This window comes from Electrophorus electricus, chromosome 3, assembly GCF_013358815.1.
Source record: "Electrophorus electricus isolate fEleEle1 chromosome 3, fEleEle1.pri, whole genome shotgun sequence".
Classification (NCBI taxonomy): domain Eukaryota; kingdom Metazoa; phylum Chordata; class Actinopteri; order Gymnotiformes; family Gymnotidae; genus Electrophorus; species Electrophorus electricus.
In genome coordinates, this window is record NC_049537.1 from 10,952,046 (window position 1) to 10,966,466 (window position 14,421).

General features: G+C 37.8%; 1 protein-coding gene and 1 long non-coding RNA gene across 3 annotated transcripts; one reads left to right on the forward strand and one right to left on the reverse strand.

Moving 5' to 3' along the window:
• Positions 1 to 312: 312 nt before the first annotated feature.
• On the forward strand, positions 313 to 14,275 carry tspan2a (tetraspanin 2a). The gene is made up of 8 exons (XM_027019194.2): positions 313 to 553; positions 4,261 to 4,360; positions 9,520 to 9,617; positions 9,870 to 9,944; positions 10,082 to 10,144; positions 10,461 to 10,523; positions 12,729 to 12,812; positions 12,924 to 14,275. The coding sequence occupies exons 1-8, from the start codon at positions 485 to 487 to the stop codon at positions 12,987 to 12,989; spliced, it is 618 nt and encodes a 205-aa protein (XP_026874995.1). The 5' UTR covers positions 313 to 484; the 3' UTR covers positions 12,990 to 14,275.
• LOC113583083 lies at positions 3,225 to 9,545 on the reverse strand. 2 transcript variants are annotated; one of them, XR_003411227.2, is made up of 4 exons: positions 9,466 to 9,545; positions 7,420 to 8,338; positions 6,418 to 6,465; positions 3,225 to 3,626 (listed from the first exon to the last, which is right to left on the reverse strand). It is a non-coding gene; the product is annotated as an uncharacterized LOC113583083 (long non-coding RNA). The 2 variants fall into 2 exon arrangements; XR_003411226.2 differs by having other exon boundaries at positions 3,225 to 3,657.
• Positions 14,276 to 14,421: the final 146 nt, after the last annotated feature.

Genomic DNA, 14,421 nt, shown 5'->3' on the forward strand with positions numbered 1-14,421 from the left:
ACAAATATCAAGTGTCGTGAAGTAAATTAGATCCAAGAGTGTCATTATTAGCTTACTTTGATGAATGAGCACGTACCCTAAAATATGAAGATACTTATTTTCAGTAAAATATATTTAAAATATGTGGTATTTTTGCTTATATGTGCTGTTAGCAGGTTTGTCTAACTGTCATTTCACTAACATTAATTTAAAAAAATGCGTGAAAAATAGGTTAGACATATACTATCAAGCGTCTACTAAGTTTAAGTAAACAAATCTTAAAATCGCGTGCGTTGTGCGCGCGCCTTGCGCTAACCCAATGGGCGTTGCTGATAGGATGCTTGGTGGATTTTCGCAGGAGGAGAGCACTGTTTGACCTTAGTTTCGCCTTAATGGTCGTAACTAGCTAGTTGTTTGTGTAGTTCCAGTTGAAGATTAACTCGGTGACTTAAATAAATATTTTTTTGTCGAAACGGAGGACGCACAGGACGTAACAACCGGCAAAATGAGCAAAGTACAAGGGGGCATGAAATGTGTCAAATATCTTCTTTTCGTCTTCAATTTCATATTCTGGGTAAGTGTGCCTCTCGCATAAAAATATTGTTAGGTCAGGTTATTTGATAGTTTACACATGACAGGTGCATGAACCACACCATTACCTGAAATAACATTAACCCGCAGTTACATGCATGTGTTTGTGTGAGACTTGTACATCAGAAATTCACATGGTTTGCTAGCGATAATTCAACAGTAGACTCATCTGGAGCATACATTCTAGCCTTTTAAAGCATTTTACATCTCAAATTCCCTCTCTTTAAGAACTAAAGATATTTGCCGAAAGAATTTCGTGTTTTTGTGGTCCAGTTCTGAATCGCCTTACTGGCCATAATGTTCGCTAGCAACAGTATTAGTTTAGCTAGTCAGTAAGTTGATAAAAGTCTAAGACAATTTGCGAGAGAAGCAGAGGGTTACCAAGACCCTTTAGTGCGGTGTTGCTTCGTGATGCGAAAGGTGGCTTTTCATTAGCTTGCTAGCTAAGGCAGTATAGATCTGTTTCGACCACTTTCTTTTAGTGTGCTCATAGTTTTCCTGTTCTAATGTTATTCATATTGTTTTAGCTTCTGAAGACCGTAATCGATGTGCCAGATTTGAAAGGGTCCCATAGATTCCAGAAGTGTCTCAAAATCCAGTTCATGGACCACGACTGCAGTCTTCGCTGCATGTTCTGTGTTTTGCTCTGTATGATTGCACACACAGTTCTAAGGAAAAGTGAAAGTCAGTAACGGTCAGTTGTGACACTTCCTCCTTAGCTCAGGTGCGGAACACTCGGCTGTTTTAAGGTAAATTTACACGCCTCTAAGCCTGACAAAGTTCATTTGCACAAGTCGTTACTGAACTGGCGTGATTCATAAATATGGTTTTATCAGCAGGAAGTTATATACATTTATTTCATTACCTATTTTGGTGAAATCAAGAATACAAACTGCTTTAAAGTATAGTGTTCATTCCTCAACTGGTTTTTCTTCAGGACCCTATGGCTGATGAACAAATCATTAAATATTAAAAGATTTATTAAATACTGCTTGTTTAATGCACCCTAATTCTGTTTTTACATGCCAGATATTCTTAAGACCAAATGTAGGTCCAATATTTAAATTATAGTAACTATTATTTATGATCAAACCATAAGCTTTTTATTATTGTCATTTTTAAATTTAAATTTGTCAAATTTAAATTAATTTAGTTATTAATAAGGTCACATAAGCATCTTGATGTATAAAGAATATCACATTTTTTGCAATTTATACCTCAAGGTCCCTAAGATATGAGTTTTGCTGACTGTTGTTTCATAAATACCAGGATACAATATTAGAGCTCTGAAAAAAGCTCAAATGAGCAGTTAAGGGTTATGATAAGTTTTCATGATGGAGCCTGTCTGTATTTCAGGACCATGTTACAGTGCCAGTTGGAATACAACTGAAATTTCTCAATGTTTAGTGATAACGATTAACATTTAATTGAGCATTTAAACTCAACCACTGACTCCAACAATGGTCTAACAATGGTCCTCAGTCATATCACTGAAATAAAATAAGCCAGTCCCCAGTAAAAATGGTAATGTGACACAGGAAGTCACCTGCAAACAAGCAAATGCAGATTTAATTTAGCTTCTGAGTGATGGAAACTTCACGGCTCATTTCAGCGCACATCCACTTATCGCTATCACACTGCTATACTGCACACTAGAAGTGTTTCTGTTTTAAACAATCTTGTAGACCAGTTTTCACTATTGAGCATTTATCTCTGAAGTTCTTGTTAATGAAATGCCTTTTTCTATTTGACAAAAAAATGAACATATTTATATATTATAAAAATATCAAAACTCTCAAACTTATGATGAAACTGACTCAAATGTTCATACTGTCAGTGAAAAGGTGTTGACTCTTGAAGTTATCAGAGCTTCTAGAAAGTTGAAAAGGAAATAATTTAAACTCACTGCACATAACATTCTTCTAACCATTCATTTCCTAATTAAAGTCTTTTATCACCTTTCAGCTATTGAATTAGACTATATTCTTAAATGGGCTATTATAAAGAGTTACATTTACTGATTTTATGAATTTCATTCCATTTAATATTTCCATTCCAGTTACTTCACATATCAAAGAAACTTCCCAATGACCACCCTTGTGCAGTTTTTGCACCTCTCACTCTTTTTGACATGATGGTTTTATCACTGCACTAATGAAGCTGTCAAATTAAATCTGCTCAAGTGGCCTATATAACAAAACTGTAATGAAGGGTGCAGTGGCCGCAGTCATTGGTTATCTGTAGAGTGGTGTCACAGCGATAGATAGCGATGCCTTTGTCTCAGAATGGACAGGCAAAGAAGTGGACCGTTGTTTTTGGCCATTTGGCATAGTGGCTGGAAGGGAGGCGGGACTGGGTATAGAGGGGGTTGTGGGGTCAATACCAAGGCATGGAGGATTCCAGCCAGAATGACGAAAGGCCCGTGAGACTGGCACAGCCTGCCTGCTGATCACTACAATGGGGAGTGATGAATACAGTGATGGGGATCATAGAGATTATCACAGAGGGTGCGTCACAGAGGGTGCGTCACAGAGGGTGCGTCATAGATGGCACATCACAGAGGGCGCATCACAGAGGGTATGTAATAAGGTGTGTCATAGGGTGCACACATAAAGCTTCAAATTGGCTGGGTTTTTTTACAATATTACCTTTTATACAATATTACCTTTTTTTCACAATATTACAAACACATTTTTTTGATATGGTGAGGGTCATTTGGTTTTCAGAGGGGTGTTGTGGGGTCAGTACCAAGGCATGGAGGATTCCAGCCGGACTTACGAAAGGCCTGTGAGACTGGTACAGCCTGCCTGTTGAGAACTGCAAGGGGGAGTGGTGGATACAGTGGGGAGGATCATAGGGCACACCATAGGATCCCATAAAGGGTATGTCATAGGGCTAGTCAGGAGGTGTGTCATTGGGTACACACAAAAGCTTTAACAGTTCACCTCTTTTTCACCCATTTATCTGTGGGATGTTGAGGGCCGGAATAGGCTGTTTCAGACTGTTACAAAGAGTCTTAGGCTACATTGTGACGTAAATCCTTGTCTGCATCATTCCTGCCAGGAGACAGATGAGAATGTTGCAACACTGCACACAAAGTACAACTAGGTTAAGAACACGAAAAAACTGTTGAACATTTCCATGGACAATCTAGTCAAACTTGGGCCAGTATTTTCATTTTTATTTTTGGTGTTCTATGATTAGTGGATTGCAGCAAACATAAATTACTAATGACATTTTGGCACATACTGGTTCTCATACATTTCTTTCTAAGAGATTGATGGAGAACTAAGATATTTGAAAACACTTAACCAAATGTCTTTCTTTATGGATGTCAAATACACGATGTTATGTTTAGGCAGTATGAAACTGATATTTATCTTAGAGCTCTTATAGAGGCAGTATTACCCAAGGATTTTCTGTCATGAGCTTTACCAGGGAAACAAAAATGAGTGTCAAGATGGTGTCAACCTAGGACACTAGAATGTAGATTCTTAAAAGGAAAAAGCTCCTGGTCAGTTAATTTGGGATTTTTCAGCCTGTCTGCTAAGGGTGCCCTTTTGATATAAAAGTGGGAATATTGAAAGTAGTTCAGATCATCTGAAGTATGTATTGGATGATGGCCGAAAATTGGACAAGATGTTACAGCTGCCCATCACTGACGTTCAATATTTCTCATTTGGTATCCAGCTCTCGGGTTCGCTGGTGTTGGCAGTGGGGTTGTGGCTGAGGTTTGATCCCAGTACAACCTCATTCTTGAATGAAGATGGAGTTCCAGCCTTTTTTATAGGTAAGTAGCTTATGGCAGTTAGCTGCTGTGATTCTCAAAGATAGGAGAAATATATATTTTTTTGTCTGTAATGTTATGCACCAAATCAAGTACTGTTTTATTAGAAGAAAGTAATACCTTCCATATAAAATACCTTCTGTCATCCTGTTGAAACAGTGATGGTAAATGGTATAAATGTTGTCTTTTCCCAGGTGTGTTGTTTCTAATATTTTTCAGTCAGATCCATCACTGATAACATATTATACAGTAACCACTGACCTGATACTTATCTGATCTAACTGACTGGTGTCATATTGGCCCAAGGCAATATTCTAACATCAGATGGAAAGTTTTTTTAATGAAAATATTTGCATTACAGTCTGGTTAATAATCTGTTATAATCAGGTTGATAATAATAATTTGGAGCTTTTTTGTATGGTCATGTCACTGTGTGCTCTGTATTGGGGATGGGCAGCCAATATTACACTTAGTCATGATGAATGAGGGAATAACCTGATAAATCCAGCTTTGACTAAATATCTCTCAAAAGGAGAGAACCTATGAAGTGGAAAAGGGCTATTTTCTTTTTGGCCCTAGTATTCTCTACCTCCTGCAGACTGAGCTACTGAGTGAGGACCGATCGAGAGGCAGTGTGTCCCTATCCGCTTGCCTCATTCATTTTTGTCTCTGTTTCATTAGTCTACAAGATCCATTTAGGTGTTGATCAGAGAGAGGTTTTCTTTCAGATTTTGAATGGTTAGGGTTTGAATTTGTGCAGGGGATCCTAGTCATAGACCAGTACTTGACAAAGTCTTTTACTTTCAGACTAATTAGCTGCTAGACCTTCTATGCTTTAAAGCCCTGGAAATGGAGAGAGACCTGGGGTTACTGGGGTAACTGTATGTGAGTTATCATGGCAAAAGAACGGTCTCTTGGGTAGTTATACTTACACTGTGTATTTTTGTGTACACTATATATATACACAGTGCATCCAGAAAGTATTCACAGTGCTTCACTTTTTCCACATTTTATGTTATGTTACAGCCTTATTCCAAAATTGATTAAATTCATTTTGTCCCTCACAATTCTACACACAATATCCCATAATGACAAAGTGAAAAAAAATTGTTTGGAATTGTTGCAAATTTATTAAAAATAAAAAACCAAAAAAATCACATGTACATAAGTATTCACAGCCTTTGCCATGACACTCAAAATTGAGCTCAGGTGCATCCTGTTTCCACTGATCATCCTTCAGTTGTTTCGACAACTTGATTGGAGTCCACCTGTTGTAAATCCAGTTGACTGGACATGATTTGGAAAGGAACACACCTGTCTATATAAGGTCCCATAGTTGATAGTACATGTCAGAGCACAAACCAAGCCATGAACTCCAAGAAATTGTCTGTAGACCTCCGAGACATCCTTGAAGAAAACCTGCTCCAGAGCACTCTGGACCTCAGACTGGGGTGAAGGTTCATCTTCCAACAGGATAACGACCTAAGCACACAGCTAAGATAACAAAGGACTGGCTTCAGGACAACTCTGTGAATGTTCTTGAATGGCCCAGCCATTACCCAGACTTGAACCTGATTGAACCTGATTGAACATCTCTGGAGAGATCTGAAAATGGCTGTGCCCCGATGCTCCCCATACAACCTGATGGAGCTTGGGAGGTTCTACAAAAAAGACTGGGAGAAACTGCCCAAAAATAGCTGGGCCAATCTTGTAGCATCATACTCAAAAAGACTTGAGGCTGTAATTGCTGCCAAAGGTGCTTCAACAAAGTATTGAGCAAAGGCTGTAAATACTTATGTACATGTGATTTTTTGTTTTGTTTTTATTTTTAATAAATTTGTAACAATTCCAAACAAACTTTTTCCGCTTTGTCATTATGCGGTATTGTGTGTAGATTTTTAAGGGCAAAAAAAAAAACAATTTAATCCATTTTGGAATAAGGCTGTAACATAACAAAATGTGGAAAAAGTGAAGCGCTGTGAATACTTTCCGGATGCTGTGTGTGTGTGTGTGTGTGTGTGTGTGTGTGTGTATGTATATATATAACTCAAGGTACTTACACAAAACAGCTGGTGCCTTCGAGAGTGTTGTGTGTTTGTAGTGGAGGTCTGTGTGGAGAAACAGAATATTTAATGAAAGTTCTAATTTAGACAGAAATTGCTTGTGTTCCTACAGACAATATGTGATATTTGTAAAGAGTAAGGATGTGGAACGAGTCAAACATTTTAGGGGCAGAAAAAAACTTTTTTTCATGCCAGACACAGAGTCAGTGCAAGAGATTCTTTGTATAGTAATATCCTGTGAACATCTGTGCCATACCATTTGGTTTCAGTGTCCCTCAGATCATAATTAGTCACTGAACTGGTATTGTGAAGCCATCACAATTACTTCTCAGGCTTGGCCTAACCTAACATGAAAGAGACGTTTGGTTTTCTTCCCTGGAATAAGTCAACAGTATATGCAGGTTTCCCACTAGCTTGTTTTTCTTTTATAGCAATGTAGCATTTGTCTTCAGAGTATTAATTTGTGTTTTTGGCCAAATCTGAAGATTGGCATTAAAATATGAGCTTAGTGCTAAGGCAATAGCCCCGCCAATGTGTCAGTATTTATTTCATATAAAGTCCTATTTTTATAGTATGATCTCAGTGTCATAATTTTGCTATTTTTATAGTATCATCTCAAATAAGAAATTTGTATTGTTCTTAAACAGTTTATAAAAAGTTAATTTTCTCACATGTGAACATGCCATTGCAAAATGTAAACTATAGAGCCTCTAGGCTGGTTTAGCATGTTTGATTAAAATGCAGAACGTTTGATAGCATGGCTAGTTTGACCTACTGATTAGAACTGTGGATACAGTGTAAATATCATAACTTGTATAAGTTAGCAGACTAAAGACTGGTAGGGACCATGCCAGGACCAGACAGAGATGTCTTTCATGATGCTGCAACATTCTTTTCAGGTGACTGTCTTTTCATTCGCTCTCCTCCACTTGCTGATGAGCTCATGCAGTCATTGAAGCATACACAGAGTACATAGAGCACACCTACCTATTTCCATACCTTCTCACAGATAAAGCCCACTGAATTTGTTTATTGCTGAGATCATCAATAAAGTCTCTCAAGTTGTTTGCAGGGCAGGGCTATATATCTGAAGTGCACAAGAAGTTTTTACATAGACCAAAATGTTTTCTGTCTGTGTGGTGCTCTATAGGTATATATATAGGTATATTGATTCTCTCTGCCTTTAGACTCACAGTGGACTCATTTTTAGTCTCCTTTCCTTCATGTTGTATGAAGGAAAACAACAACTCTCTCTGCCATCTCCCCTGGGTTTTAATTAAACCAGAGTGTAAAGTGTCAGAAGTCCTTCTTCAGCCTTGATGGAACTGTGGAAACTTTCTTTGCCGCCGTTCCACAAACCCCTTTCCTGAGAAAGTCTCCTTCATTTGATTTGAAAACAAAAGGCAAAACAGGGCAGTTTGCAGTTTCAGCTTAACTGAAACCAATTCCAAAGCAACACTTAGGCCAAGATCAGACTATTTTGGCCTATTAGAAGGCAACATGGTCAGTATATTTTTCGATTGAAATGTTCACTTGCCCTTGGGTTCACTTTCTTTGTTTTCTGCATTATTGTTGCTCATCTAAGAGAACTAGCATGTCTTTCTCATCATTAGTTATTATGGCTCCTGTTGAACTCTAATGTAAAGTTGGTGGCAAGGGAATGTAGTTCGCCTGCGGGGAGATGATGCCATCTTAGCAACAGCATCCTCAGAGGAGCTAGGAGTTCTTGTTGCGCATCCTCAACAGAGTTGTCCTCTGGAACAGCAGTATCTCCTGTGGCTTGTGCTGGCCATGAGGGACTGGTTGCCATGGCAGAGGATGTGGTCACTTACGGCAGAGGAGTGGGGAGGAGGGCCTAAATTGAGCTTTGCAGAAGCAAGAGGTGAAGGATTGAGTCACCATGCAAAACGAAGTGAAACTGTAAAGAAAGCAAAGACTTTCTTCTGTTAAAATCAAACTGAAACACAAAGTAGCAGCAATGACTGTAAAAGATTGAGTCCTCATTTTAATTTAACTGATGACCAAACATGACCAAACTGTAATAATATACTATAGAAACCCTTTCTATCTATGTTTAATTAATTCTGTGCTGTAATGTGTAGTTTAGTCTCCATTAAAAGTATGCAGTAGAGACCTGTTGTAAATAAGATTAGCATTTCAGTGGAGTACAGTGTAAGCTTGTGTTGGCCATATGAGGTTGAGTGTGTTGTGTACACAATGACTGGTTTGTTTCTACTGCAGGGATGTCTGTGAGGGCTTCTGCTTTGTGGTGACTCTGTTGTGAGGAGCCCTGTTTTACACACAGCAGTACACTCTCCCAAACCCACAGCACTGTTAGGGAAAATGCAAAGCAGTTTAAACCAACACAGTACTGGTTCACTGGGTGTGTATTTTGTGCTCTCTGGTGTAGTCGTCCTCAATGTGCAGCAGGGAAGCACCTGATACTCAAAGTGAAACACTTTTTTGTCAGCAATTACCTGCTAAATGTATTTTAAAAAGCAGCTTTCATTTTTATTCGCCTTACCACAAACACCTGCTCTTGATGCAGCATGTATGTAATGGAACACACTATGTTGCCAGTAAAGCTAGCCAGATGGCTTGTGTTCCCCTTTTTGTTTCTTGTTAAGGATGTTATTTCTCCTAGTACTGACCTTGCGAAATTGCCATAAGTTTGAATGTTCTCACAGATGAAAGTTAATAAGTTAAACTAATAAGTAATGTGTGAGTAAATGAATAACTCCCCTCATGTTTTTGTTAAGGCAATAAAGTTTCCTCATATATAACAATATCAATAAAATGGTTTGCTAAAAGTTTGGTATATTATTAATGTCAGTGTTTTTTATTGTTTGACCAGTCTTGTGTATCCATATTGTCAGTTAATTTACCTTTCAGTTTTTTCAGGATTTAGACAAATTCATTCAGACAAATTCAGATCTTTACTTGAAATATGTAAAAAGTGTAAAATATACATATGGGTGAATTATAGACCACTACTGCATTCAGAAGATCATTTAAACTGAATGTAAAGTGAAAAGAGAAACTCACACGTGGTAGGTTAGATGTTGAAGGTCCTGCATCTGCCCTGTCTTCTCTTCCCAGCCGTGTATATTCTGATTGGAGTGGGAGGCATTATGATGTTGGTGGGCTTCTTTGGCTGCTGTGGAGCTGTGAGGGAATCGCAGTGTCTTTTGGGATCGGTGGGTAAGAGCCGTGATCTGCACTGACCTCTGAGTCACCAAACACTACCTTGTTAAATGATTGAATGGTGGTTAGTGGGGAAAGCCAGCCCCCTTTTATTAATGTATTTTTGCCATGTTTGACGTTCTTTGAAGTTTTAACGTTTGTTGCAGGATATGAAGGCATTTCATTCACCTCATTAGCTCAGTTTCACAGTTTGAGAGTTACACTTATGAGATGGTGCTTAAATGTGACTTCTATCTGTTTTCTAGTTCTTTGCCTGTCTTTTGGTAATTTTTGGTGCAGAAGCTGCTGCAGGAGTTTTTGGCTTCTTGAACAAAGATAAGGTAATTGATTCACTGGGAAAATCAATAGTAGTATGTTATTTGTTTGAGTCCAAATGTTAATATCAGCTCATGACAGCATAACCAGACTCTGACTGAGACTCAGTTCTCTGTGATTGATTTATTTATTTATTTTTCAGATTATTACTGAGATCACTATCAACAAAGTAGCTGACAACAGCAGCACCACATACCAGGACATTGTATGTATAACATTTCTATTTATAATCTGCTACTATAACAAACAAGTTTTTCCAAGTTGAAGTGTTTTTCACCTGATTACATTTCTAGGCCTTTTCCTGTTTCTTTTGTTCTTGTACCTATGATTTATTTATAATCACTGTGAATTATTGTTTAAATAATTGATTCATTCATTTGATATATTTATCTATTTTTGTATTCAGTTCCTTTGTCCATTTATGCACTGTATGCTTTTATTCTTATTTATGTAAAGCATTTAGAATTGCCTTTGTGTATAAAATGTGTTATACAAGAAACTTACCTTGCTTTACCTTACAGCTTAAGTGCTGCTGGAATAGAAATAACCCTTCATTGTGTCCTAATGCTGACTCTGAGCCCAAGGTAATTTCTATGACTTGGATTTATTACATTAATGTAGTCAGAGTATTACAGGGCTTCAGAACCCTTAAAATTGTAGAAATAAATGTCCCAATGTCCTTGGACTAACTCAGTTAAAAGAAATACATATACATATTATTTTCCTGTTAATATGAGTTTTGGTTTTTTTTTTTTGTTTTTTTTTTTTCAAGGCTGTTAGAATTGTCTGACTGGTGGGTGTGCATGATGAAAGCTGCAGCTCATTGATGGGATTAGTGGAAGGCAGGCACATTGAAAGGAAAATTGCCCAAAAATGCACTAAACAGCCAAAAAAAACAAAAAAACAAACAGACAAAAACTTATATATGAAACTTTACATAGCTGTTATATTACAGTGACCACCTGTACCTGTACTACTACACAACCCATAGTGCTTGTTCTAGCTCTAGCATGTTATGCTGTCAGGATAGAAGGCCAATTTCAAACTAAATTATTGAAGACAAAAAACACCTTTCCACTATGATTCACTTCTTAAATAATGCAGTTTTTTGTATTTTTCTATTACATTCGTGTTTAGTTTTATTAACTAGGAGTTAATATTAATTTAAAAATAATAATTAAAAAAAATATTTGTTGTCCCTTCAGTTGTTGCTGACAGTACTAATGATGGTTACATGCATCTCATTCATCATTTTATTAAATATATATAATTTGGTGTGGTGTACTGTAAGGGACAATGTCTGTCCAATGATGAATGAGAGACACTGCCTGGCCAAAAAAAATTTGTCACACCCTCTAATATTTCATTGGACCACCTTTAGCTTTGATTACGGCATGTATTCGCTGTGGCATCGTTTCCACAAGCTTCTGCAATGTCACAACATTTATTTCTGTCCAGAGTTGCATGAATTTTTCCCCAAGATCTTGTATTGATGATGGGAGATTTGGACCACTGTGCAAAGTATTCTCCAGCACACCCCAAAGATTCTCAATGGGATTCAGGTCTGGACTCTGTGGCGGCCAATCCATGTGTGAAAATGATGTCTCATGCTGCCTGAACCACTCTTTCACAATTCGAGCCTGATAAATCCTGGCATTGTCATCTTGGAATATGCCCATGCCATCAGGGAAGAAAAAAAATCCATTGATGGAATAACCTGGTCGTTCAGAATATTCAGGTAGTCAGCTGACCTCATTCTTTGGGCACATAACGTTGCAGAACCTAAACCTGACCAACTGCAGCAACCCCAGATCATAGCGCTGCCCCCACAGGCACTAGACATGATGGGTGCATCACTTCAGCCACCTCTGTTCTTACCCTGAGGCGCCAATCACTCTGGAACAGGGTAAATCTGGACTCATCAGACCACATGATCTTGTTCCATTGCTCCAGAGTCCAATCTTTATGCTCCCTGGCAACTTGAAGCCGTTTCTTGCCGGTTAGCCTCACTGACAAGTGGCTTTCTTAAGGCTACACAGCTGTTTAGTCCCTATCCCTTGAGTTCCCTTTGCATTGTGTGGAAATGCTCTTACTTTCACTATTAAACATATCCCTGAGTTCTACTGTGGTTTTTCTACGATTTGATTCCACCACACGTTTAAGTGATCGCCGATCACGATCATTCAAGATTTTTTTCTGACCACATTCCTTTCTTGAATATGATGTTTCTCTACCGTCCTTCTACTTTTTAATAATGCGTTGGACAGTTCTTAACCCAATTTTAGTAGTTTCAGCAATCTCCTTATATGTTTTCTCTGCTTGATGCATGCCAATAATTTGACCCTTCTGAAACAGATTAACATCTTTTCCACGACCACAGGATGTGTCTTTCGACATGGTTGTTTAACAAATGAGAAGCTACTCACTATCCAATGGGAGGCTCTTACCTATTTGCAGATAGTGACCTTTTGTTTGGCCAGGCAGTGTATATGTAACCGTCCTTAGTTCTGTAATACATCCCTGTTCAGTCCAGCAGATGGCAGTAATGACCCTGTTGTGCTTAGAGCAGCGAGGTGATGATGAACTGGTGTGGAAGATTAGAGAGAGGGGGAACAAACAGTGGGGAAGTCTGTAAGCCCAGTGGGACAGATGCCAGCTGTTTGATTTATAGTAGTTGAGCAGTCACATCGATCAACTGCTAAAATGAGAGTGTGCTTGAATCCTCATTAAAAAAAGTGTACCTGATGTAGTAAGAAATGAACTCAAAATCATGAAACATGTTCCCCCAGGACTGTACTAAAGCTATCCATGACTTGTTCAATGAAAAACTCTTAATCATTGGATATGTGGGTATCGGTATTGCAGGACTTATGGTAAGATCCTAAATCTGTTTCATGTCATGTTATCTTCAATCTGAAAATATAGCTGTTTACTTGTTTTTATCATACATCACTCATGTAACATGTATACTGTTTTCTATACAGATAATTGGCATGATCTTCAGTATGGTTCTATGCTGTGCTATTCGGAACAACCGGGAAGTAATTTAGGTGGTAAAGGGCTCTCTTCAAGAAAGACTGTCTTGACCTCACTGAGACAACAAATCTGGTTTTGAGAATGATGAAAGCTCAAATCAGGCAGTGTGTTGTAAGATATCGTTTCAAAGTTCTAATTTTATTGGTTTGTTTAATAATATTCATTGTGTGGACTGTGCCACCAATTCATGAATTGTCAATGTAATCATATTAATAACTTTTGACCTTATTTTTTGTATTTTATTTATCTGGAAGATTTGTACAATTACATGTTTATGGGTAGTATAAGAATTACTAAGTACAAAATCTCTTAGCATTGGCAAACTTCCATTGATACTCTTCTCTTCTCACCTTTCTATGCAGTTTGCTGCTGGATTGGTACTGTAAATACTGTATGTAAAAAAACAAGCAAACTACTGAATCCTTTCTCCTCAGCTGCTTGTAATATTCATTACATAAATCTAGCCTGTCTGCTGTTGTAATTGGTTGAGTTTAGATGATGAATCATGCTCTGTAAACAAGCTGTTTGCATGTGAATTATGGTCATCCCTGTTGGAAAGCACAAGCTGATGTATCATGACACCATAGTTCTAAAATGAAGGCAGCTATAATATTTGATAGCGTTACAAAATTGCACCTCCTTACACTGACACACAGGCCATCGGTTACTTGTAGTAGTCTGTGAATATTTTAACTGTTAATCCTTTTGCTTAAGGACTTCAACTTAGTTAAGACTATTGCCTGCAAACACCCTTTGCAGGTTCGAGTGCCATCTTCATTATTTTGAAGCTAAAAATTGCTTTGTCATCCGTGTGCAACTACATATTCTTTGCATATCACTGATACTAAACTGTCAAAATAAGGAGTGCCAGGTTTGAATGCTCAAAGTGATATGGCTATCATAAGGTTTCAAAGCTCTCCTAAGATCACTGCTTGTTACTCCTTACTCAAGTCACATGAACACAACTGTGTATCGACTGCCTCTCTGGACATTTGTGCAGACTTAAACAGCACAAGCCTTTTGATATGGCTCTCCTGCCTAGATATGCTGTAAACTGTAATCATAAAGATACATAACTGTGTATTTTGCAAGTTTGAGATGCCTCCTAAATCAAAATTTAGTTATTTAGGTCATATTCAAATGGTTGCCGGATGCTTAAAAGAATCCAGTTGTAATTTCAGTTTTGTAACAATATCTAAATATAAGCTGCTTTAAAAAGGCATACACTGGTCCTCCTCAAATAGTGACTACAAACTGGAATTGTGAAGAAAAATAACTTGTTTAAAATCTTTAATTCAAACCAGATTTCATGAACTAATACTTTAAATGGTAACAGTCTTAGTAATGCATGGAATTCACAAGGGTTTCTGGGTTAATGCCAACAGATGTCAACATCCAATTGTCTGAACACTGGTGTTCAAAAACAACTGTTTATAACCTAGAGGA

Bases quoted from the DNA above. Each gene is read 5' to 3' on its own strand.
- tspan2a (XM_027019194.2), top strand. From the start codon at position 485: ATGAGCAAAGTACAAGGGGGCATGAAATGTGTCAAATATCTTCTTTTC. The intron at 10,524-12,728 runs GTAATTTCTATG...ATGTTCCCCCAG, and splicing joins ATGCTGACTCTGAGCCCAAG to GACTGTACTAAAGCTATCCA. The intron at 12,813-12,923 runs GTAAGATCCTAA...TTTTCTATACAG, and splicing joins TCGGTATTGCAGGACTTATG to ATAATTGGCATGATCTTCAG.